The 27,372-nt window shown below is 36.5% G+C and overlaps 1 protein-coding gene and 2 long non-coding RNA genes across 3 annotated transcripts; 1 reads left to right on the top strand and 2 right to left on the bottom strand.

Annotated features, from left to right (window-relative positions):
- On the bottom strand, positions 1-1,358 carry LOC136797385 (uncharacterized). Its single transcript, XR_010845243.1, has 2 exons — positions 1,153-1,358; positions 1-864 (listed from the first exon to the last, which is right to left on the bottom strand). It is a non-coding gene; the product is annotated as an uncharacterized lncRNA (long non-coding RNA).
- Positions 1,359-12,881: 11,523 nt separating this feature from the next.
- LOC136797374 (uncharacterized) lies at positions 12,882-13,432 on the top strand. The gene is made up of 3 exons (XR_010845242.1): positions 12,882-12,917; positions 13,127-13,190; positions 13,323-13,432. It is a non-coding gene; the product is annotated as an uncharacterized lncRNA (long non-coding RNA).
- A 1,925-nt stretch (positions 13,433-15,357) lies between these two features.
- On the bottom strand, positions 15,358-18,305 carry LOC136797384 (uncharacterized). The gene is made up of 4 exons (XM_067053966.1): positions 18,230-18,305; positions 16,628-16,720; positions 16,117-16,176; positions 15,358-15,967 (listed from the first exon to the last, which is right to left on the bottom strand). Exons 2-4 carry the CDS (start codon positions 16,709-16,711, stop codon positions 15,470-15,472), a joined length of 642 nt encoding a protein of 213 aa, XP_066910067.1. The 5' UTR covers positions 16,712-16,720; positions 18,230-18,305; the 3' UTR covers positions 15,358-15,469.
- Between the last annotated feature and the right edge of the window lie 9,067 nt (positions 18,306-27,372).

Genomic DNA, 27,372 nt, shown 5'->3' with positions numbered 1-27,372 from the left:
ACAATTGGCAATAAATAATCGGCCCGGTGAGAAAATATGCCCCAGATATTTAAGAACCCGAGAAATTTTTATTTTCTTTATTCCTTACTGTTTTTTTATCGTTCATTTTTCCAAAGGGTATAAAAGTTCTCACCGGGCACTGAGAGAGACAATGTTATAAAGTATTTTCTTTCGCTAAGAAAAGAATTAAAAGGTACATATTTTCCAAATAAGAGCTTAGGAAGTTTGCTGCCAACTACGAGTATACTATGTATCTGAGCATTGAATACCATATAGAATTATTACTGTCTCCTGTCTTTGTGTTCATGGCGAGTCCACGATGGTTCTGAATTCTTTAAGTGCCACCATAATACCCCTGTCTCAGTAACTCAGTGAAAATTTGAAATCGACCATCGGAGAAGTTATGAAACAAGTAAAAATTCACACACACCGAGTCTGTATTTGTAATCACTTAATTCTCGCCGGAATACGGGAAAAATAAAATACCGACCGTACTCTAAAGGGCCATAACCTTTAAAGAAAATACTTTTTTTTGCTTCGTTTTTGCATTTCTGGAATCATCCTCAAATTCTGCGTCGATCGGTAGGCAATTTGTAGGCACTTAAAGCAGAACCAAGGCGGCTGGAGCCTTTGAAAGTCAAACTTTCGATGAAATTCAATGAGGTCAAAATTCTTAAAGTGGCTTGGCAGTGAACGTGTCAGTATTAGGTAATTTTTTTCATCGGGACGGATCCTTGACCGGGTCACTGAAACAGGGGTGTATCGTACGTTTTCTCTTATCATTTTGTCAACAAATTTTAGAGCCAACCAGAGCGTTATTGATAATCTTCTCCCGTCTCTGAAGTATCTGAGATTGTTCAGTACCTGAAATAAGGAGAAAACAAAATTATACGATGATCGGATTAATTTCTCTATTCTTTTTTTTTCATTAGCTTTTCACGGGGCATTTGTAGCGGTCGAATGATACTTGAGACAGGGGTATTCAATGGACGCTAAACGTCAAAACAGTGTTCATTTAAAATGTCCGTAAACAACGGGATATGAACACTGGGTTTTTTCGAGCGCAATTTCTATTAACCTAACATGGCCTGTGAAACAGGGGTGTGGGTGTGGGTGTGCTAGACTCTTCTTAGGTAAAAAAGAAATACGCACCTGCTGGGTGTGATAATTCAATGTTTTTAGATTCAATGCTTTCTATCGTAACCGCGGAAAATAACGACCATATAATATGTGTTTGATGACTCTATCGATCGATGCTTCGATTAAAATTTGATATTTTCGTAAGTTGTCCAGTTTCTCTAATGCTCTTCTTTTTTAATCATTTATTTACTTCTCCCTTTTCATTTTCTCTGGAACGAAACGCAAGCGTTAAATAAAAAAACAAACTTGGATTTGGCTAATGTAGTCAGACCTTTCAGAGACGTTTCATTTTCTTACATTGCACTTTCTATGACTTTCAAATTATAACTTCGGCAAAACGTAATTTTTGAAAAGTGGTATTGCTCCACCACAAAATATAGAGAGTGTTGGTTTATGTTCCGAATGGCGCCCCGTCAAATTCTATCCACTTCACCCCGAAACGAGTGACTCGATTTTCTTGTATTCGATTGAAGATTGTTCCTCGTAGAAGAAACTTTTGACTTTTGAAAATGAAATTTTCTAAACTCGCGAATTAGACCCCACTCGTCAAGTTCTGCGGTATAATTAGGTGGTAGGTCTCGTCGGGAAGAGGTAATTTGCCCAAAACCTTCCAATTCTATCCGATTCAACCCGTCCTATGGTAAGATTAATTACGATTTTTCGCCAAAAACAGGGTACGCGTTAAATTAGACTACGCGTTAAATTAGAAAAACCACGGTACCGCAAGGACAAAAAAACTTGCGCCGTTGGTTTTGTTGTTCGGATTGCTCAGAAATTTGGTGCGAAGGCAATTCACCCGATTTGCCGAAAAACCGCGAAAAGTTCTTCCCGCGAAAATTTCTTCCCCTTAAAGTACGCTACGATATTATCGTGAGATACTATATTTCTGGTACACAGAGTAGCGATCATAAATACAGAAAATTAGCACAATCGATCGCAATCGATCTTAATCGATAACAATCGAATTCAATCGATGGCTAATCGATAATAATCGAATTTAATCGATGAAAATCGATACCAATCGATAATAAAATTTTACGTTCCTATCGATTGGCCATCGATTAGTAATCGATCGATCATCGATTACGAACGACTTTTATCGATTGACATCGATTAAATCGACAATCGATGTTATCGATTGGGTACGCCTGGACATCTTCAATGACAGTTTCAGTTTGTTACACACACACACAGACAGAGTGTTATGCGCTGCTCTAACGAAACCCTGCTGATATTATAAAGGCATAGACAAAAGGGAAATTGACCGTTAATTCATATTGTTTACCTATATAGTGATTTCATTTTGAAGGAAATTAAATTGAAATTTTTGGTGGAAAGACAAAACCCAGAGTACCCTATAATTATATGGATATTGCATGCGCCGAAAGTAATTTTTCAAAGAGTAAGCCTTGCGCCAAAACGTGCCAAAAACTGGTACCAACATCGAGTTTCTTACAAAAGGTTTAGTGAGTGAGACATGCCAATGAAAATATACTATGACTAACATGAACTGATTCATTCTCGTGGACATTTGAAGCACAGTGTTACAGCAAAAAAAATGGTTGTGCATGGGAAGCAGCGAGCAGAAAAATGTAAACAGAAGCGGAAAAAAAGCCGAAAACGATGGATTATGAAGTATTTGATGTTATTTTGTGAATAATTCTTTACGCCGATATTGAAGCTTAAAAAGCAAACTTTGAAAATGCTGTTTATGTCACTGTGTCAGAACGGTACTTCGATATGTAATGTACGCCGAAGATTTTCAGCCTCATATTATGAACAGACTCAAACACTCTCTCTACTAATACCCCCACGGCACATTGTACCGTATTGATGTTGAACGCAGGAGTATACTTTGCTCAAATCAAATCTGAACAAACTTTTTGACATTTTAGAACCAGACGTCCAATAAAATACAAACACAATGTTGTACCTACCTGTGAAGTGAAAAGTTTTTAACCATGTTGACGGTGGTTACAACAGGACACGGTATCTGAAAATTCCCCTGGCAATTTTGAGAGCAACTATCAAATTCATATCTTTAGTAACCATGAAGAATTTTATTCTAACTGAAACTTTTTTCAGAAACACGTATAAAGATTGTCAAAGTTTTTCAGATAATTTTCAGTAACCTTTGATACAAATAAATTATATCTACAGTATGCCACCAGTCCCAAAGTTACTTACTTTTAAATTTCAAATCAAATGACTGAAAATTATATTCAATTTCATTTTCAAATTCACCTTTTAATCTGCATTATGTATATTCTTTATGAAAGGGAAGCACTTTCAGTTTCACAGTACACATTCTTATGTTTGGGTTTTCAAAAGGGATTTTTATTAGATTTTTATCTTGTGATTGAAGAAAATCAACTTTGATATCATTCTAGTTCTTAATATGTTGCGAAACCTGTAATGGTTTTAATTTAAGTCACTTTGCATCAGAAAGGGTAGATTAAACATGTTTTTTTTGGATTGACACTTTCGTTATGTATGGATCTTACTGAGAAAATTTTAACCGCATCGGCTCGTGCTTCTTAACTTTAAACAGCTCTAGTAACATTGAGCACTTTTTATGAAGACTCATTTCACCAATTTATAGTCTGATTATGATTCCCTTGCTCTCTTCATGAGTAAGTTCCTCTGGGCTAATATCTTCTATCGGCGGGGCATTCATAGCGACAGCTAACTGCTAGTTTATTCATAAGATGACTGTAGGTTCAAAGTAGAGTAGAGCCAAGTAGAGTGTTGTTGAACACATCAAAAGACCTGATTATATAATTATTATTTTAAGCGCTGATTTCCAGAAATATCATATCGCCAAAAAGGGCAAATATTTAAAATGAAAGAATGACAAAAAGGAGAATATTTCACGCAGTAAGAAAACCAAAGAAAATTTTATATATTTTCAAAATAATGAGATGAAATATTTTGCATTATACTTTCATATATATAAAATATTGTAAAAAATATAAAAATTTAAAGTAACTTTTGGAGTTTTTTGAAATAATGTACGTGCTAAAAAGTAAAAATCTTTCAAAACAGGGAAACAATTTCATATTTATTTTCCGACAGAATGCAAAAAAAAAAAATCTCATTGTTATATACTGGGAAGTTACATTTCATAATCTGAAAGAATGTCGATAGGAAAAAATTCCCCTAACATAATAGTAGGGGGAATTTTGTTCGATTTTTTGGAATCGCTTGACTGTTTTGTTAGAAGCACTTGTTATACATTTTTGGAAAGCTAAGGGGTAGGGGAATCGAAATTACTATGTTTCCAATTTTTTTTCGGGCACTTTGGTGTGATTTTCGGACAAATATGACGGTCTCAGACAAAAATCATAGAGTTAAAAATTAATGAAAATTTTAGCTCGAGAAAACGGAGACCTGTTGTATATTTTTGGAAAGCTCTCAAAAAATTAAGATTAGAGATATATTGCAAGTATAGGTGATTTCTGTACCTAACTCGAGATATTAACCCTTGAAAACCGTGTTTTTCAACCAGAAACAGCTATTTTGTCCAGTTTTTGCGCTTTTTGAAGCTCAATATCTCGAGTTAGGTACTGAAATCACCTATACTTGCAATATATCTCTAATCTTAATTTTTTGAGAGCTTTCCAAAAATATACAACAGGTCTCCGTTTTCTCGAGCTAAAATTTTCATTAATTTTTAACCCTATGATTTTTGCCTGAGACCGTCATATTTGTCCGAAAATCACACCAAAGTGCCCGAAAAAAAATTGGAAACATAGTAATTTCGATTCCCCTACCCCTTAGCTTTCCAAAAATGTATAACAAGTGCTTCTAACAAAACAGTCGAGCGATTTTACAAAATGCCCTCTACTATAAGCCATTTTGTGATTTCCGAAAGCATGCTGCAAGAGCAAAAAATGTCACATACTTGGAAACAATCAAAATTTCCAAAAAAATTTCAGAAAATAAAATAAATTGTCATGCCAGGAAATCACTTGAGTTTTCTTCATTTTTTAAATGCATGTGGAAGAAAATGTAAAAATCACGACAAAAGTTTTCCACGTTTTAAATGTGCATACTGTCAACTGCTTTAACTTGGGACGATTGGTCAAAACATGGGACTGTTTGATATCTGGTCTGTATTTTCACTAACTTGTTAAATCTCTTTGACAACAAATTTGATTTGATAACTCCACCAAGTTTATCAATCATACTTCCTTTCATAACATGTCACGATAACTTTCACTGATATGTAGCGACGATTGGAGAATTAGAGAACACATGCTGCCTAACTGCCTATCGCCCTATGGGATTAACAAATAACGCGTGTGTAACTTGCTGTGCGAGTGATGTCAAACGCTCCATTGTTTGCCATTTTTTCAATACACCGTTCATTAACTCAAATCAAATGACTTTGGAGGTTCGGTGAAATGGTGACCAAATCGCCGTCCCATGTTTTGTCAGATAGTCCCAAGTTGGAGCAGTTGACGGTAAGAAAATCTCCAAATTCACGACAAAAGTTTCCACGTTTAAAACACACGTTGCAAAAGATCTCTAAATTCACAACTAAAGTTTTCCACGTTTTAAAATGCATGCGGGGAAGAAAATCTCCAAGTTCAAGCTGGTTCAAGAAAAATTTTAATTGTACATGTGAGGTGATTTCAAATTATTTACATCCATATTCAATGCAATAAACCTTTTAAGAAGTATAACATAACATTCTTCATATTGGGGCCGTGGTGTTCCGGATCCGGTTATCAGCTTTAAAATTTGAAATTTATAACCGCAACGAGTTTTCACTAACTGTCACTAACCCCAGCAGTTTAAATTCATTGTTGTAGATAAAAAACCAAGGGAAATTCAATCATTAACCAGTCAATTTTGCTCCATGTTAAAATTTTTTAGCTAAAATCAGTTCATCAACCATTCCCATTGTTGCATTGTCGGCATTGCATTTGGGTGCAAACTTTTTTCATATTGCAAGTATATATGTAATTTTTCAGGTATAACATGGTCAGATTTATTCACAGTCAATTGCCTTCGAACGATTTATGCAAATATACAAACAAAATTGAAGTTAGTTCGTTGTGAAAGTTGATAAAATGTCCTGTTTTTCCAAGTCCAAGAAAGACCAACAAGACAGTGTAGACCTAAACTTAAATAGCGTATACTAAACCACCATTTTACCTTTATTATTGTTTTTTGCAGGACGTCAGAAACTAAGCTACACACCATTTATCGCGCGCACAGTCAAACAATAAAGTCGTGACGTAATCCCCAAGAGTCGTATCGTTAGCTGAAATGGATATCAACAAAAATAAATTCTCGGTTTCGTCAACACGAACTCGGCCAGAAAATATATTATGAAAAATTGCGATGTTCTGATTGGAAGAAATATTTCCGACAGAATAAACCAATGGGCATACATGACTCACAAGACATAATTCGATAATTGATATAGCACTTATTATAAACGATTTCGAAAAAGTTGTCAGAAACAATCATACTGAAAATATGTATTTGTACATAGAACAATACACCATATCTTAATACCTTGATAGACATAAAAATAATTAACATTTGCTTTTGTATCATTAAGTAAACCATAATTCCCAAAAGACAAAAGTTAGTGATAAGAAAATATTAACAAAATCATCGTTACGGATTAAAAAAAAGTTATACATATTTACTGTACGTGTTTTGTTGAGAAAGTGGTGATGATGATAGAGAGGTTGAAAGCCGTTTGAATGTGTGTTGGAGAAGATATAAATTGAAATGAATTTGTGGAATGTGACATTAATTTTACACTTAGAAGTTTAGTTAGTGTCTGGCATAAATTTGAATTATCCTGTATAGTAAATTAGATCTCATCAAATCTGATTCGTTAAGACATTTCCCATTTTTGACTGGTCAAAGGTGAACGCAGTTGGCTATTCGCATACATTATAAAAATCATTTCGAGACAAAAATGGTCAGTTTTTATAGCTCAAAACAAAAGAAGCTTATTAACACGTAGGAGAGGAGCTAAAATGCCGAGAGTACTTTTTAATTTTGGTACAGAAACTATCGGCTTCTTTTGGCTTCTTTTTCATTGCTTTTTCGTGACCCGGGGGGGGGGCTGTCCTTGACAGCCGACGGAGACGTGCCGCTGGAATTTGAAAAGAGGACCCTGCCAGAGCAGATAAGAATTTACGGAAAATTGGGACCCTATCAAAACGAAAAATTTTTCTTATATAAAAATAGACGGAAAAAGATTTTCTAATTTCCACCCTGAAAATTGTCTAAAATAACCAGAAGTCAACCCTGTCAGGTTCACATGAAAATTAGTAAATTTGGGACCCTGTCAGATATCTTCAGAGCCTAAAAAATGGACCCTGACCAGTGGCACTTCCCCGTACGTTTTTTTGCCGAGGTGCCTTCCCCGGGTTCGTGATCTACTAGTACGTAAAATATTGCGTCAACATTTGAATCAAAACTTAGGACAGAGGAGTTGCTGAAACTGAAACTGTCGATATTGTCGATAATTCTAATAAGCTCGGCAATGAACGTTTTGCCGAGAGGATTTTGGCAAATGATGTGAAAAAATAAACCAATGCTAAGATATCGGCCAAAAACGTATTTCTAACGTTAAAATTAAGAATTTCGAAACAGCACGTCAAAAAGACGATTTAAACAACGTGGCCATTTTAAAGACACTAAAAATATTTCAAAATCCTAAATCTACGTCTATAGTCTAAATTTGGTGTTGATTTTATTAACAGAATTGAAATTATGGCCGTTTGTCGATACTGACGTCATTTGATTGCTCGGAATGAAGTGTTTCGTCGACCTCGTTCCCCGCGTATTATTAACTTTTCGATGCTTACTGATAGTGCTAGATTATAATAGCGAGATTATGTGTCTGGAATTCTCTACGACTACGGCTAGGCGAGGGAAATAGCGAGTAAGGCAATTAATGGTGGGTGAAAGCAATCTCGATATTTGACGTGCATTATGTCGACTTTGCTTATACGGTTTTTGATCGTTTTCCCGCACAGAGCAACCGTAGCCGTAATTCCCTAGCATTAGCGAGTTTATGTATGTGTGTTTTTCAGCGACGGAGACGGTAAGGTTCTAATTTGAGTAGATCCTGACCAGCTGAGGACGACGGTAAATCAGTACTTTTACCGTCCTCGATTTTTTGGGGCGGAATTGCGGGTTTTTTGAAATCACTTCAGTCACTCTACCGTCCTCAAAAGTGCAAATACATAAACTCGGTATTTGCGAACGCGTAAGATTATACGATTATGTAATTCAAAAAGAAAACGTCAGATTTCATTTGTTCTTCTTTTATGACGTATTGTTTAGAGTATTTCCCCCTTTGAAAGGGGAACTCGCATCAGCCAACACCAGGGTATTCTCTGGCGTCCATAAGTAACCTAAATAAAGCCTGGGATACACGGGAACGAGGTTGGTGTTTCTTTAGTGTGTTTCACGATGACTAAAACGGTTTTTGGCTGTTATTTTGATTGGCTTGATTTAAAATTTTCCTTAGTACTGCCACACCCATGTGTCACAGCCTCGCTTGGACCCCAACATACTGGAAATTTGTCCCCGGTGGGAAAATACCCTACAACCTCAGCCCACTTGTAAATTGACATTTAGTTTTCAGCATTCGAAATTCAATTTAAAAATATTGCACTTGATCCCCACTGAATGTTTTATATTTCGATAGAACTTTTTATCCCCACTATGTCCACTATGAGAATTCCACCGGGGCTGTGAGACAGGGGTGTACTTTCCAAAATCTCTTGTTAAAACGCTTGATTTGACCTTTATGCGAATTTAAGGAACAATGTTTTTGAATCTTGAGTTCCAAAGGTCTACGAGTCTGAAGTTTCATGTTAAAGCCTAGAGCTTCTATATTCTTCTACAAACTCTACATTCCAGTATAATAGCTTAGAACATTTAAGATCATTTTTTGTCCTCCAAGGATAGTGAATTCCGTTTTAAACCGAGTATTTTTTCCATAATTGTAGCTTAGAGTTTATGGGCTTAAGTTTGTTAAATTTGTCTGAAACCCAAGGGAGGCCGGGGGGCACTTAGGCAAAATTGGGTAAAGGGACGTGCCACTGGTCAGGGTTCCATTTTTAGGCTATGAAAATATCTGACAGGGTCCCAAATTAACTGATTTTCAAAATTTTAATCTGACAGGGTCGACTTTTGGTTATTATGGCCAATTTTCAGGGTGAAAATTAGAAATTTTTCGTCTACTTTCAGTCATTTTACCAATTTTCAGGGTGAAAATCCAAAAGAAATTCGACTTTTCGTTCTGACAGGGTCCCAGATTAAACAACCATCATATCTGACAGGGTCCACTTTTCAGACTCCAGCGGCATGTCCCCGTCGGCCATCAAGGTTAGTGTCCCCCCTTTTGAAATTTGAAATTGTCCTTTGAAATTGGACCCTTATAGTAAATGAGTAAATTTGGGTGGAAAATCAACTCTTACGTTTATTAAAAAATGTTGAATTACCTTTTTGAGGCAAATTATGATCAGATTTTACATATTTCGTTTTTTTTTCTTTTAGTTTTTATATTTCAATTTTTCGCTTTTTAAATTCTACAAAGGTGGGTTTAACAGGATATATAAAATTTTCGGTCTCGCGAAACTTTCTGACCGCGAAAGTTTCTGCCCTTAAGGTAAATCCTACTAAAATTAAGGTCACCTAAGTTTTGGCCGATAAGGTATTGGCTGGCAAAATTAAGAAATACAAATATTTTTTGGCAAATCAACATATTACATGAAAACTTACTCTCAGGTTTAGGAAATAGGAACGAAGACAATTTTATACCGCCGTGTTTTTACCAATTTTTTCTAACTTTTTGGCTCTTTTTTCTGACTTTCCTAGAAATCAGGAGATATTTTGAGTGATTGATCCCTCGAATTTTCCAGCGTCGTATTACTTTTAGCGATATCGTTTTCACCTCAAGAAAAGCTATCCTTAAAAGATCAGGACTTCAATTTTATTAGGAATACACTTTAGAGATTTCGGCCGAAGATGTAAAACGTCAAAGAAATTTCAAACAAATTTTGCTGATTTCGTCATATATGATGGCACTTTATAGCAACATTTCCTGAAAATTTAAAGCTAAATTATAAGTATGAAGGATTTTAAGAATCCCCTTGCCTACTTTGCCTACTTCGCAAAACTCGATTTTCGCCAATCGTCAATTTTTGAATTTGTTTTTCTCTAGGTTTCTCGTTTGTTTTTTTAATCATATACATGGTGTAACCCTGCAATTCATCCGTCTACCTAACGGGAATGCCAAATGTACTCTTGTCGTAGTTTGTTCACCTTTGATTCGTAAAAAAATGGTGAAAGTTTCTTCTCGTGCATTTCTTAAGAACCTGGTTTGACTACTTATAGAAATATCATTTCAATTTGAAAAAATGGTGTTCGAAAAAGGATGTGGCTGCAAAAACCATGATCCAGCTTCAATATGTAGTAACTTCCTGCGAATAGGTTCTAGCGAGATCACAGCTAACGAGGTTAAAATTATGAAAGAGCGTGGTGCTATCACTTGTAAAACTGTGCGTGTTTGTATGGAATGTAAAGATCGATACGGGGTAGCACCACCAACAAATACAGAAGAAGACATCGTTCAAAGTATCTTGAAAGACATAAAAAATATACGTAAGGAAGGTCCCCTTGACCTTGAACGATTGGGAGACTATGACGTTCACCAGTGGCTTGGAAAAAGGCCAAAGGCATTGGTAGAAAATTTGAAAGTATTCTGTGGTATTGACTTCTTGGCAACACAGCAGGACTATAACATACTCGCCCTCATCATTGAGCTAATTTATGGATGTCGCAGTAGAAATTTGGTACTTCCGCTATCCGCTATGAAAAATATAATTTTGCAAACCACAACGCAGTCAAAAGAAACAGTGAAAGTTGAATCGCGTCTGGCACCAGCTGGTTCATACACCCACATTTCTAAGCTACTAGACACTGCTGCGGTTGATCAAATTCCCGTTCCTCAGGTTGATGTGATGTCAATGCTCGATAATAATCAAGTCCTGGGGAAAACTTGGTCTTTGGAACCGCAGAAGAAGATGCCTCTTAGCGTCATCACAATGCATGCACAGAGACCAATCGAGAACTCTTTCCTGCAATTCGAAGAGCATCTGAAGCCCAAGCATTATTTATTGACACCGACGCCCATTCAAATCTTGGATCAGTCGAAAAAGACTGACTTGTTCGATCTCTTTCGGAACGAATTTCTAAAAAACCGAATCGATTCTCTCCAAAAAACTACAGAAATGTCAAAAGGTTTGAGCGATACTAGAACATGGCTTGGCAATGTGAAGTTCTGTGTGCTTTGTGATAGGGAAAATGCAAAGGTGTACCGGAAGTGCCGCGCCTGTAGGGAAGGTAACCTTGAGACACGCGAGTTTTTGCTGTCGGAATTTTTACTAGGTGATGAAGGTGGTGAGGCAGGAGAAGAGAAAGAGAAGAGAGAAGCGGTGGTGGACGAGATGGAAGAAGAGGACAAAGACGATGAGGAAATGGAGGTTGATGAGGGAGACGTGTTTGAAACAGAGGATGTGGGGGCGACGGAAAGTGAGCTGGAAACAGAAAGCGAATTGGAAACAGCAAGTGAGGTGGAAGTAGAAAGCGAATTGGAAACAGCAAGTGAGGTGGAAACAGAAAGCGAATTGGAAACAGCAAGTGAGGTGGAAATAGAAAGTGAAATGAGATCGGAAAGTGGAGTGAGACCGGAAAGTGAGGTAAGAACGGGAATTAGAGCAGAAACGGCGAGTGAGTTGGAAGATGAAAGTGGTGAAAAAGGGAACGGACCTGATCATTTCAGAGAACGGGAATGTGGAAATGGTGGTGAGATGTTGTCGTCAGGTTGCACTTGTGATACGGCTCAGTCCATCGATGATGTCGATCCATATGCCGAGGTAGCAATTCAGCAATGTAAAGGGAGTGTGGCTAAACTTGTATGTGGAGAACCAGATCTTCTCAATCCCAGCTCATATGAAAACATAGCTCACGTGCTACGCAACCATGGTATACGATCAGGTGAGGAACGTAATCTAAAGACATAGTTCATCTAATGTTTTTGACATTTTTTACACATGTACGCATGTGTCATTTCTCGTTCTTTTCCATATAGCGTTATTTAGCGCAATGTAGTAAAAGAAATGAATACGATCGGAAAAAAGATAGAAAAATATGTCGTCCTTGTTATCTTATTGTTATCTTTAGCCTGTGTTGTTATTTTTGTTGTTTTTATGATTATTTGTCAGTCTTTTAGACGGTCTGGGAAAGTTACTTTAACAGTCTGTAAAGTAATTCTACAAATATTATCTTTTGAGAGTATTTTGTAGATTGAAAAAGACTTTACACACGACAATTTGAACCTATTATTGTATAGCGGAACTTGCACTTTCTCATCATAATGCTGAAATGTCATTATTACTCTCTTTCTATCGTCCTGGTCGATGGTACTGTAAACTTCGTAGCAATCACTAGCTTAAAGTGTATTAACTTTCGTGGTTTTTTGGTAAAATCCTTCGAATTAAGTACCCGCCAAAATTATTACATTGAAGGTCATTGCCGCGAAAAACTTACCGTATCAGTCATGAAGAGTTTATCACTTTTCAGGAATCACACAGTATAACGCTGGGACGAGAGAATGGCTTTTCTTGGAGGTGGACGCGACGATATTAACAATTGTCCTTGAGTTGTTTCAAAAAGCGTACATTTGCAAAGAGTGCGACAAAAGCTTTTACGGAAAGGCGCTTTACGTGGTAGGTGGTCGTTTTCGGTGTAAGGTTATCAGAACTTGTTTGTAATAATATATCAATATGTCCTTTGCTTTAATGTACCAGCAAAAGACACATCTCAATTTTTGCTTGTGAGGTTGAATGGACCTAAAGCCTCCAAAAAAGACAACTTACTTTGGTATCGCCTTCCTTTCCGACGCGAGGTCCGTAACGAAGTACTTTTTTCCTCATAGGATCATGGATGTGTAATCCCAGAGAATCACGTGATGGAATTTGACTGGATAGTTCCCATACCAGGTAAATAGTTGTGTGCCTTTTCCCTTCCCCCGAAAAAAGTAAAATGATATACACCTAATATTCATCATATAGTAATAATAGTAATAATATATAATGTAAATATCTGACAATCATAAATACGATCTTTCTTAGGCTTACTTCATATAGAGATGAACGCCTGCAAAGCATTTATGAAATGGAATTGGGAAATCTTCTTGAGGAAAATCATAATTGACCTTGGATTCGAGACAATTGCTGCACAGCAAATGGTATGTGATGACTTCGCTGTCAAATTACGTAAAAGTTATCATATATGACCTAGTTTCCTGGCAAGGAATTTCTAAAAATAGAATGATTGTTTGTTATGATTAACCAAAAGAGTTTATATAACAGTCACTGTCTTGTTAAATTGTTAGATGAAAGCTTGCAAGGATCACCATAAAGCATGGCGATTTTGCGAACTTGTACTCTACGCATTCACTGATGAGATTCTAGCAAGATATCTGCAAGAGAAGACATCAGGCGAAATTTCCGTTCCTGGATTTTGGGATTGGCAGCGCAAGCAAGAAGAGAAGCATAAACTGTCGACCAACTATGTTTACACTTCAGAGATGATTTTAAATGTCTTGATGGGTATTCATGTCTTTCGCATTTCTGTTCGTAGAAATAACTATGATGGTATGTAAACTTCAATCCCCTCTTCTTAGGAGCAAAAAAACCGAACATAATGTCCGCGAAACAAATTTTTGCGGGGACCAGTTTTTGAAGTTGACACCCATTATCTGCTTTTTTAAATTTTCTAATGCAAAATGCATTTCGAAAGTTAATTCACGGCTTAACACCTAAAACGCCAAACTATAGCTGCCGAAAGTATTGTTAGTTTTTGGTATACCCTTATAACAATTGGGGCGCTCATGAAATCTCAACAAGTAAAGCATCGCACATACAAGTTTCGTCTTACAGATCCCTTCTTTCAATTTACAGGCATGATGGCTGGTTTGAAACGGATCAGTCCCATTTTCTTTGGAGGAAATCATCCTTACTATCAAAAGGTTATATACCTATCTTTAAAATTCAAATTTCAGGCCAAACGTATGTCGAAAAGAATCTGAATATTTTTTTACATAGAAGAAGTCTGTATTATTCTCGCAGAGAAGTGGAATGGTAAAAGTGGTTATATTCTTCCTAGGGAATGCTTGTTGCAGAAGGGCTATTCAGAGCTTGCGGGGCAGGTTTGTTTCTAAAAAAAATGCCATTTGGTTCTTTACATTATTTATTCTCTATCCAGATCTACACACACTTTGTAAAACTTGATGCCACAATGCCAGAGGAAGTCAAACAGCTTTACAGGAAGAATATGGCATCTTCGACAACAGAGCTGTCCAACAACTGCCAAGGAGGTGTGGGTCTATATACACCTTCATTTTCTGTTCACAATTTCATCTGTTCATGGTATTACCAAAGGTATTACCGCAGTGCCCGGTGGCACTTGCTGTCCTCAGTGAGGATGAAAAAATCCCAATTTTTCCAGTGTTGTGGGGGCAGTGACAAGAGGGTGTGTTATTTGAATACCATACTTTAACCAGTTTACCTTCCAGTAGTTGACAATACAGTACAACGTGGAAAGATATTACCCAGCCCATAACATTTTTTATTTTGCTTTAGGTGATGCTCTTCTTGAAGAGCTTAACAAGAAAGTCAAATATTGGTTGCCAGCCAGAGGTGTTCCAACAAATACACAATGGATCCGGTGTGTCAGGCTTCATGACCGAATGGAAAAGGTAAGGAATAGTTGTAATAATTTAATGAATGATAGATCATGATCTTTCACTATAGCATAATCTCGGACAACAAGACAAAACAAACCTTTGGAACCTTTAGATATAGGGGCATTTTATGATGACGTCGATTGTTTTACATCTAGAAGATCATTTCAATTTATGATAAAGAAAATATTACGTAGAATTGAAATTGACGCCACCGTCCCAAAATGCCCCAAAAGGGGCCAAAAGTAAATTTCAGCACATATACCCAAAAGTGATTCTAATTCTGCTAAACGTACAACGTACCTTTTAGAAATTAAGCTTTAGAAACCTAACAAGAACAATAGTAACTACAAAATCGGGGTAAAAACTAGATCACAAATGAATGGTAAACAAGTATGTTAATTAAAGATATATAGTCAGGTAGAATTAGGTCATAAACCACCAAAACGGAGACAAAAATGGTGTAGAGATGAAACATTTTTGTCTGGGTAGTTATGTAGTTAATTCTACCTGACTAATAGAACAACACCATCGTCAAAGATCCAACTTTTTTGTCGTCCTGCGCAATCTTCCTGATCGTGTTGAATGTGGAATGTCTGAGTCTCTCTCTTTACTCTCTGCAACGGTACCAATATCAACAGAATGGACCTCTTTGTGCTTCTCTTTGTCTTTATTTTTATGACGTGGGCAACGAAAATCGATTGCTAATATCTGTGCCTCACTCTCCACGGACATATTAACACAGCGGACGTGCACCCAATAATTACACTCTGACCCACCCTCGCATCCCATCATTCGATTATTCAATCCACATGCGTCGTTTGCCACGTCATCAGGACTTCCATAAACAACCTCGCAGATAGCGCATCTACTTTGACAGTTTGCCCGCCGTCGGCGGTTTTTTTTGGTCTTCTTTCCTGGTAACCCTTGAATCGGTGACATGTCTTTCGCTGGATCAGAAGCAACGATCTTTAATGGCTTCCGTTTAACAGGCGTGTGATTAGTTAGAACAAGCTCTGCCATTTCTACGTCCTAGAAATGAAAAAACTCCAATGAAAAATACAGTTTTTACTACGAGACACCCAAATCCCATAAAAGGCACTAAAACATTGTCAATTTCGTCAAAAGAACAACAAGAGTCTATCTTGTTAAATAACCTCACACCTTTCAATACTAGTTACCTGGCCTGGTCTTTGATTGGATACATCATGCTGCACATCATCAATATTGTTATCCTCGTCCTTAAAGTTAAAGAAATAAAATTAAAACAGGAAGCTGTTCTCCCATTTTGTTTTTTCTTCATCTGTTGAAACTTTCTTTATAGAAGAGTTAGGGTTGGTGAATTGGCTAAGAAAGATGAAAGTTTAAAAGGTTTTTTCATGCCAACAAGCTGATTGTAACTTTCGATGCAATAATATCATCAGACAAATAATTAGATAGCATAAATCCGGAGGCTTTGAATTACTGTTATACCGAAATAAAAGGAACTAGCATAAAAGAATAAAGTTGGTACTTCATTATTTTCCTCTATGATATCAAAAATTTGGACTCAAATTTTTCAATATTGTGCTCTGGATAAGATTTTCAACTATACTCTATATAATTTGTTAGAATTGAAGCTTTGGCTGAAGAATGGCACACAAAAAAGGAAATAGTATACACTTTATGAGAATGGACTTTAATACTACTTACCTCTATATGGCCATAAGTTACAATTTGACCCTCCCTAGTTTTTACTCGTATTTCATAGCCCTGAAAACTGAACATTGTCTTCATCACATCAAACTGAAATAAAATAATTTTTTTCTTAGCTACAAAAGAAACTAAGAAGTACCGTGGGTACAAACAGTCAATCGAACGACAGGAAAAGGAAGATTCCGTACCTGCACATTGCATTTGTGCGTTCTTCATTGAGAATGGTGCACTATTTAGATGGGGGTAAGAAATGAAATTTCTTGTTATTGTTCAATTGTCATCCTCATTTCTATTTTCTTATTTCAATCAGGAATGCCTTTTCAACGCCCAGATCATTTATACCAGAACGGTATGAATCAATCCGATTTCTTTCAACTGCCAATTTTTTGGAGACTCGATTTTAGAGACTTTCTCATTGCCCGTAAACATTTACCTTTAAATACACTTTTCCTATAGATTCTCAAGTACACACAAATTTGGAAGGTCGTGACGATATTGATGAAAATCTAGTTTGCTACCCAGCACTTGTGGACCCGATTAAAAAGAAAGTCATGGGTGCTATTTGGAAAGATGAGAAATTTTATGTCGATCCATCTGAAAAGATATATGTCACGAAACAACAACGTGTTAATGCAAACAAACTGAAAAAGCTTACAAAGCAGTAAGTTTCGCACTACTCATTTATAATCCTATACTGTAATGCTGGGTGTAAAATCTAAGAAAGGTGGAATTTTGGTCTTATTTGTGAAATAAATACTCTTTACAAAAGGATCCCCAAAGTTCACTGAGTACTTGCGAAAATAGTTCAACCCTAGAATGCGCGAAAGTTCATGTCGTAAATTTCTCGCATTGGGTAAAATAATCCAGGCGTAATCTATCGAATTTTTCGATTGTCGAATTAATCGAAACTAATCATGAAAGTTTCTGTTCGTTAAGGTTCATTTGTACATTAAGACAAAATACATTTTCTATATTCTTTAGGCAAATTGAAGACAAGATTAGAACGCGATTGAAAAGTATTGACGACGAATCGCTAATAAAAAAATTAGATCAGATTGTCAAAACAAAAGCAATCAAAGATGAATATATTGCCTTGCATGAGGAGGTTTTCCAAGAAGAAGAAGAAATTTGATCTTTCGAAGTTATTTTTTCTATATTTTACCTAACGCTATTGCTGTACATAATTTATCCTTATTTAAAATTTATGCCAAATATCTTCATTTCTTATTATTCTGACGGAAACTTTTGACTATATATTTTAGTCTACGTTAATTTGATGTGTTTCATGGGACTACTCACTATAAAATTATAAGTAAGTACTACAACCCCAGGGGTACTAGGGTTGGCAGATGAGGGGTATGTGCGTTCCATGACCTCCCAAAACCGACCCTTAGTGATACATTTTTACAATTTTTTCACTCTAAATTTGCTAAAATTCGCGAATCTTCCGACCATTAGAGAGACAGATTTAAATTTTTCTGATTTTCGCAACCCTTTGAGAGACTTTGAAAGGTGAAAAAACCGACCCTTACCGTCTGCACACCCAGCGCCCATTTTTACCTAAGTACCCCCCCCCCTGGGACAACGGCAGAACCTCACCTCAGCTGTAAACTTGCGTATTTTTTTCCTTTAAGATTTCATATCCAGAGTGTCCTTTCTGTTTTTCTTTGCTAATGAAAAAGATTATGATTGTAATTAAAAACCTTTTGAATAAGTTTGAGAATCTTGTAGAGATTTTATAAAGCACTAATTTGAGAAACGAAATACCAGAACATTATAAGTGAACTTTAAGAAGAATTAAATTACTCAAACTTTCTGAAAACCTTAAAAATTAAAAAATGTTGTGACTAGTTCGGCAAATTAGAGTAAGAAAAAAGACCAATGGTGATCGAGGATGAAGAAATTCAAGAAGATTGATCAAAGTTTAATTCCAGTTCAAAGTTAACGCATGACACTGAGGGCTAACTATTATCAAAGGAATGGTAAAACTGCCTTATCACATCCCTGTCTCAGCGACCCGGTGTAGTGTTTTCAGGAATATTTTCTAACGTTATGCCGTTGATTTGCTTTTAAACTATATACGCCAGCCCAATTTTAGAGCCACGTTCTTATAAAAAGGTTTGATGGTATATTTGTGAGACTATAAACCTCGAATCATTGGGACTAATTCCTGCCTTTATATTTTAAAAATTAATCCACAATACATTGAACAAACCTTTTCCAGCCGAAGTTTTACTGTTCTTTCTTTTTGGAGGCATGTTTTAATGTTATAGCGTTATGCTTTCCTACAATATTCTACCTATTTCGTGATCAAAAAGCTTCACATTTATGATTCTTGATAATGTAAACTTTTTGAAATTACCGCGTTAAATGATTTTTTTTATCTGATGCATAACATCTTTCCTTAATTTTCGCAGTTTGCATTTGCATATATTATGTGATATCCTAATTCCCGAAAATTCTCGCTGGTAAGTCGTTGACATTTCTCGTTTGCGAAATATCAGTCTTCGTTGCTCCGTATTGGTCGTTAAGAAAAACAATTAAATATGATATTACGTTGAAATGAAATTTTCCCACGCTCTAGCTCTAACACTTGTTCGCGCGTATACTATCTGTCGATTGCATGTTGATTGTGTTTGGATATAATAGCTTATTGAGAACTTTTGCAAAAAAAAGGAAAAATAGAAAAGTTGTATTTTTTACTGCTCTATCCACATACTGAATTTGAAAGATCTTCTATGTGGCGTTTTTTTGCAAAATGCAAAAAACTGATTTTTGTCCCGCTTTTGCGGGACTTTAGCTTAAGTGCTTGCGCGCAGCATAGGGTACAAAGTCCAAATATGCGTTTCCCGTAATTCTTGTATGACACAAGGTTGTAGTAGTAGTAGTAGTTCCCTGCCGCTTACCGCGCCCATTTGTTTATCCTTTTAGAAGCAACACACAGTGGGGCTGGAACTTCGATTTTTGAGGATTACGATTTTACCAGCTTTTTAGCGATTTTTGCCCAAATTTCGCAACCTCTTTACCTTAAGAAGGAAGGAAGATCGAAATTAGAGTTTTTCAGCATTCCGAAAAAAACACATTGCAGATATTTTTTCATCTTCACAGGATCGATTCTCAACAACAAAATACATCTTTTGGTCTTTGTTTGTTTCTGAAGTTTTTCCTTCAAAGAATATCGATCACTTTCATTTTCCCCTTGAGCGCGCAAGAAAAAATGATTAGCTCGGGTTCTCACGCGGGCAAATAAAGATGAGGTGACAATCTTGCACTGAGGGTGCTACTTAGTTTCCGCCCTATTTTGCGCCCACGACAGCACGATAGAATGGTCCAAATACGGGGGTATTCCAAATGATAAACAATGTCGTTCTGTAAGTGTTTATTTTCTGAGAGATACAAATTGTACATTGAATATTATTAACTTATTAATTTAAGTATTTTTGACCACAAATTTAAATATATGGTTGAATAAAAAGCAAATGATAGCAGCACGGCGATCTGTAAACGGATTTATCGGATCAAAAAAATGCTCTTTTTGGTCGTGAAGAAAAATTTACGATATTTAACGACAGAATCCTTCTTTTATCCGATAAGGAAGATAAAAACGAATATCCAGGGAAAATTTGAGAACTTTAGCCCTTCCCAATCGGGAATTAAGTTGATTCCGATTTTGAGGGATCTAAAGCGGGATGAAGCGGGATTTGGAGGGATCTAAAATTAAACTTTTCAAAAATTTCCCGATTTTGAAAAGTTTTTATCAAAAAAAATTTTGTTTTCAACTAGTTTTACGTATGGGCATTATTGACTCAAAAAATGGGGCTGTTTAAAAAAATAGTACTGCACTTATTAAAAAAATAAACTTTTGGTTTCCCCGATTTTTAAACATTACTGTAAAGATCGCCGTGCAGTTCTGTTTTTTCCTCAAACCCCTGGAAAAAGTTGTTTTGCGACTTAGTTATTTTACAAATCTCGGAAAGAACTCCCATAGGAATTCCGATACACAACCCGATTGGTTAATTTCGGAACGGCTTCAAGAAAGTCATAATGGCAGATAATTTTAAAAGTTTCTGAGGAAATGTGTGGAATTTATCAATGTTGATGGCTTGTTGATTCTTTGAAGAAAAAAGATAACAGATATAGCTTTTTCTAATCCTGGAATATCGAGGTTCCAGCTGCACTGACACAACATCAACAAACAACAACAACAACTTATACAAGCAACTAGATTTTTAAGAAATATACAAAAACAACACCATACATAGTAGACGGCCTCAGATCCTTTTCATCATCCAATATATATAATATATTATGTGATAATTTAATAGAACTAGAACTATAAGGTGCACTTACAGATATTTTGATTTCCATTCTAAAAACTCTAGAAAAGTCTGGTCTGGTGTTCGCGATATAATCTCAACAAGGGCTAACTCAGAATCACCCATTTCAATCATCACAGGTGACTCTTTGACATCAGATCCTGAGAAAGTAGCCAATTCCTTCAATGATTTCTTCACTACTATAGCTGATTCTATTCGTGAAAAAATGCCGCCTTCTTACAATCACTTCAGCAGTTTCATGAAAGATCCAAATCTGCATTCCATCCTCTTAGCACCAACCACTAATCAAGAAATTGCGAAGGTGATTGGCTCTTTCTCATTAAATAAAGCAAGTGGTCCTCATAGTATTCCTATAAAAATCCTTAAACTTTTAAGACTTGATATTTCTGTGCCAATATCGGCGCTGATAAACTACTCCTTTCTCAGTGGTATTTTTCCCTCTACTCTCAAAATATCCAAAGTTGTGCCTGTCTTCAAACACAAAGGTTCTCCCCTTGAAGTCTCTAATTATAGGCCAATTTCACTCTTATCTAACATTGAAAAAATTTTTGAGAAAGTGATGTACTCACGTCTTTCTGATTTTCTTGAAAACCATAATCAAATCTACTCTCGACAATTTGGTTTTCGTAAGGCTCACTCTACTGAGCATACACTCATTAATATTGTCGAACGTATCCGAAACTATCTTGACAATGGTGGGTTTGCCTGTGGTGTATTTGTCGATCTACAAAAGGCTTTCGACACAGTTGATCACGAAATCTTACTTGAAAAACTTGATCACTACGGAGTCAGAGGCATTGTTAATGACTGGTTCCGATCTTACCTCACTAACCGCTCCCAGTATGTTTCTCTTTCAGGCTCAAATTCCCTTTTAAAATCTATTAATCATGGAGTTCCTCAGGGTTCAGTCTTGGGTCCTCTGCTGTTCTTGTTGTATATAAACGATCTTCACCGCTGTATAAGAACCTCTGAAACATATCATTTTGCTGATGATACTCATTTACTAAATTTTTCAAAAACTGTATGGAGTCTTTGTGGGAGGGTTAATGCTGATCTCAGAGTTTTAGTCAGCTGGCTTAATGCCAACAAAATTTCTTTGAATGCTAGCAAAACTGAGTTTGTTATTTTTCGTTCCCCTTGGAGACAGATGGACTGTATTCCAAGAATTAAGCTTTGCGGGAAAATTCTATCACCAAGTAAGAGTGTGAAGTATTTGGGTGTTCACCTTGACAATCATCTAAACTGGAAGGTTCATACTTCTTTCGTTGCTGCTACATTGAGAAGGGCAAATGGGGCAATATCCAAACTTCGTCACTATGTTCCAATTCACATCCTTCTAAACATTTATCATGCAATTTTTGCTTCTCATGTTCGCTATGCTAGTCAACTCTGGGGACTGTGTGACAATACTGTCACACATAGAATTCTTACTCTTCAAAACACTGCACTAAGACTCATGACCTTTAGTGAACCAAGAACTTCTGCCACTCCCCTGTTTGCTGAACTTAAATTACTCAAAATCTTTGATCAGGTGAAAGTAATGAATATCTTATTTATTCAAAAATACCTCCAGGGTAATCTTCCATCTGATGTCCTATCAACACTTAATTTTGATGAAATTGATCACAAAACTGGCACCAGGGGCAAAGCTATTAAACTACTAAAACTTTCAACGGTCAAAACCACAAATTTTGGACTTAACTCTTTCTCTCGTCTTTCGTCAAAACAATGGAATGAGTTACTAATAAATCATCCTGACACTGATTTTCACAACCTTGATACTGATGAACTAAAATCTTTAGCTACAAAATTCTATTTAGACAAATACAAAGCTGAAAACGAATAATCTTTGTGTGTGTGTATGTGTGTGTGTGTGTGTGTGTGTGTGTGTGCGTAATTGTGTGTGTATGAGCTTAGTGTGTTTTCCCAGGGTGGGAGGGGGTGGGTCGTGTAACAGGAAGAACTTTTAGATAAAACTACTCAAAGAAATTTTCATAAAATAAAAGAAAAATATTTCTTATATTCATTATTTTGTGTCACTATTAATATTATGATAATCGTTTATTCATTTGTTCTTTAGTTCTGTAATAATTTTTCAGTTTCTTCTAGGTTCCCCATTGTATTAGAGAAATCTATTTTTTTTTTGTAAGGGGTTATCCTGCTGTGTTGCAGCGAAAATATATTCAATTCAATTCAATTCAATACAAACATCGAACAGGTCAGGCCCAATTGATAGTTTGGTTTATTTCTTCCGACCAACTCTAAATATTTGAGAAAAAGAGTTTCACTTTGAGTCAGAAAAATCAAATTGTCTTACCTCCTTTTCATATTATAATATAATAATAATATAGTTTTACAAATTCGCAGGCCACCGTGTGGACACATGGGCCTCTATAAATCGCTCATACATTTTGGGTTAATTATTACATTGTTATATTATAGACAGGTATGCAACAATAGTGACACTTTCAATCATATTCAAACTTTTATCTTTCCAGGCTACACTAAGGGTCTCTTTAAATTCTTGAACTGAGGATGAGTTGACTACCTTAGAAGGCAAACTATTCCACTGCTTAATGCCGTGTGGCGCTGTGGTATAGTGGTCATCGACCTTGGTTGCTGCACAGGCGACTGAGGTTTAAATCCCATTTGCAGCGGTTCACTTGGCAAGTGAATGAACCTTCGCCCGGGTCAACCCATGCCATGTGAATGAATGAGATTTCTTTTCTCTAAACTTTAACTAGAAAAAAATTACAAAATCAACCTGATGAAACAACCTTTAAGAGGTTTACAATACCATCAGGCAGTTAAAGTACTGTGATAGATGAAGGAACGCTATGTACATTTAAAAATAGCTATATATGTTTAGCAAAAAAAATGGCGTGGGTTTGGCGCGAAAATGGAGAATATATACATATGATTTACTACTAAATAATAAGAAATGGTTAGGATTCAGATATTTTATTTGGACACTGTAAGCATTCCAGAAATGAGGACCGTAAAACATAATTGGATGGGCAGCAACGTCGAAGTGTATCACCTCCATACTTCCATTATTTACGAGTCTGGTTTTATGTTTATGATCAGTCAGTTCAAGGTGCTGACGGGGCGCTATAATTGAAAGCGTCTATAGTTGCAAAAATAGGCCTCAATGCCTCCTGCGACTCGTGTGGTCTGACAAATGTTATGTACAGTTTTCAAAACAATTCAGGAGTGAGGTATGTAAAGGTCCGTCTCATAAGACCAGCCATTGAATTAGCTTTTTTCACCTGATTTGATATGTGTTCGTCGAAGGAGAGATTCTTATCAATGATAACAACACCAAGATCTTTTTCAAATGATTCATGTTCAAGGATTTTATCCCCTAGTGTGTATTCATGTACATGTTTGATAATATTTGGCTTTCCTAGGGTTAGCACATGACATTTGTTCGGATGAAAAGTTAATAGCCATGTTTCAGACCACTTTAGTAGTTGGTTGATATCGTTTTGTATTACTAGCGCATCCTCAACTGATTCCACTTTATTGACGAGTTTGGTGCCGTCAGCAAAAAGGAACAGTTTTGACTTAACGGAATCTGGTAGATCATTGATATAAAGAACGAAAAGGGTAGGCCCTAGGACACTACCTTGAGGTACTCCACTGAGCACTGCTTTTTGCACTGATTCAACTCAGTTTACTTTGACAATCTGGGATCGATCCTTCAGGAAGTCTTTGATCCATTCATGCAACTTGATTTTTATCCCATATGCTTCTAGTTTGATTAGGAGCCGTTGATGAGGAACTGAGTCAAATGCTTTTGTAAAGTCAAAATATATTGTGTCTACGACTCTACCGTTTCCAATATCTTCGGTGCGAGCATCTAGGTAATTTAGTAATTGTGTTACAGTTGACCGGCGGTTGATGAAGCCATGTTGTTTGTTAGATAGTAATTCCTCTTGATCAAGATATGTCATAATGTGGGTTTTCAGAATCTTTTCTATTATTCGGCAGACTATAGATGTTAAACTAATTGGACGATAATTTTCTGCTATGTTTTTGTTTCCTTTTTTATAGACAGGTGATACGTTTGCAAGCTTCCAGTCCTTCGGAAGACAACTTTCGTTGAAAGATTTTGTCATTATCAGGAAAATCGTTTCTGCGATGTATTCAGCAAGCTTCTTGAGCATCCTTGGGTGAAGCTCATCTGGACCAAGGGATTTATTCGGATTTAACTTTTTCAATTCTTTCCTTATAGTTTCAGTGAGTATGTTAATCTCAACCTCTTTCTCTGTCCTAGATTCTAGGAGCTCCTATAACTTATCTCTGCGATTCTTTTTTAACTGACTGCTATGATTCTTCTATAAACACAACATCCACTCCACACACAGAAAATTTCCTGGTGTAATCCATACTTAAAAAGCAAATATTAAGCACCTAAAAGCAGAGAGTCACGGCTGTATTCCTTAAGCACATTGCGAACGCCTTAATATGCAAGTGTAGAAGTTATCTTGCAATCGCATACCTTTGTGGATCCGGGCCTTCAGGCTAATTCTTTCTCGGGTAACTTAGTGCATGTCCCAGAATTGCATTAATTTTTCCGCCCCAGTTCCAGTCCCTAAACTATAACAAACTATACATTTTTGGAAGCGTATTTGGATGTAGAATACCGTATTCGGTGTAACTTAAATTCTTTCTCAGCAGAATTTGAGTTTTTTTAAGAAAACGTGATTATGATGTCATTATTTATGACGTCATAACTTTAAAAAGTTGAATATCTCAAGAACTAATACTCAAAGCTTTATGAAATTTGGAGTTACGTTCTAAGGATTTTTATACCATAAAAAGTCACTTAATAATTTTTGATCCAGTCCTCTAATTTTTACCTAATATGGATTAAGGAAACCAGAAAGTTTGAAATCAAACTTTGAAATTATCATTTCAATATGGTTTCCACAGAGTGCAGATGTCTTGAATTTGGAATTTTGGATGTCAATATCTTAGGATAGAATCACTGTTGACAACTTTGACTTGAATTTCTCGAATGCTTTTCATTATAGCTATTCATGGATTAAGTTTCATTTTTTATGCATGAATCCCTTTAAGCACAGTTTTATGGTTCATACTATAATTAAGGGTGAATTGGACTTTGGCTGTATTAAATTAGAAGACTCAGAAACTTACTTACTTACTTACTGCACGGTTTATCGTCCATTGTTCCCAGCAGCTGGGGTTGGACGCCTTCCTCTCTTGATGGCCGTACGCCATGCAATGCGATCGTTTGTCAGGTCGATGTTGACATTTAGGGACTTCATGTCCGCATTGATATTGTCCGACCACCTCTTTTTTGGTCTGCCAACATATTTCCCTTGCACTACATGAGTGAGCATCTTTTTTTGCCAACAGTCGTCGTGCATACGCTGCACATGACCGAACCAACGAAGTCTACCTTGGGAAACTAAGTCTTCAATACATGGAATACCAAGTCTTTCTCTAAGCTGGGTCATTGAAATCCTATCAGCCAGACGAGTTGAACAGATCCAACGAACCATCGCGTTGTCATTTCGAACAAGCCTACTACAGTCATCAACCGTGACTGCCCAGGTCGGGCTTCCATGAAGCAAAACACCCCTTACGGCCGAAGTAAAGACACGACCACGACATTGCAATGGGATGCTCTTATTAGTCAAAATTGGCAACAACTGTCTAAATTTATTCCACGCAGACTTCACCCTTGAGGTAATTGCATCAAAACAGCCTCCATTGTCCCCAATCATATCACCTAGTTAACAGAATGTGGGTACTACCTCAAGATCTGAACCGTCTATAGAAAACACAGGGGAGGGAGGTACAACAACAGGATTTAGACAAGCAGGACAAACATAGTTAAAATCTTCCCTTAAACGCCCTTTTATGCCCGAGCATCGTTTATGAATGTAGTTTTTACATTGGCGGCATAAAATAGAGTTGCTCCCTACTCCTTTGTAGCAGACACCACAAGGCCATTTACTTGTCTTTTGCCTTTCCCTCAGACCATGTTTGCAATGCATTACTTTGTTCTTCCGAGTGTTCACACGTAAACCCTTTGAAACAGAAAACCCAGAAACAAGCAGAGAAATAATTCTTGAAAGTGTATGAGTAGCAATCCTTGGAAAATGGCAAAATTTGCAAATAATTCGTACTTTTAAAGTGCGGTGGACAAACTAAAAGGAGTCCTTTACCCCCTGGAAGTTTTAGAATAATTTTTTTTCACCCCGTGGAAAAATAGAAAACTTTCCTTAAACCCTCAGGAAATTCTTCATTGGGGTATACCCTGGAAGATTTCGTCAACTCATCCCTTGTATGGATATAAAATGGAATGGCCAAATTAAAGGCTTTATTTTTACATAAGTTTCATCTCAGCCCGAGGGGGGGGTACTTATGCTA

Source organism: Clytia hemisphaerica, unplaced genomic scaffold (assembly GCF_902728285.1).
Source record: "Clytia hemisphaerica strain Z4C2 unplaced genomic scaffold, Clytia hemisphaerica genome assembly, whole genome shotgun sequence".
NCBI lineage: Eukaryota > Metazoa > Cnidaria > Hydrozoa > Leptothecata > Clytiidae > Clytia > Clytia hemisphaerica.
Note: the sequence above shows the minus strand (reverse complement) of the source record. Positions and strands in the feature narration are given on the sequence as shown.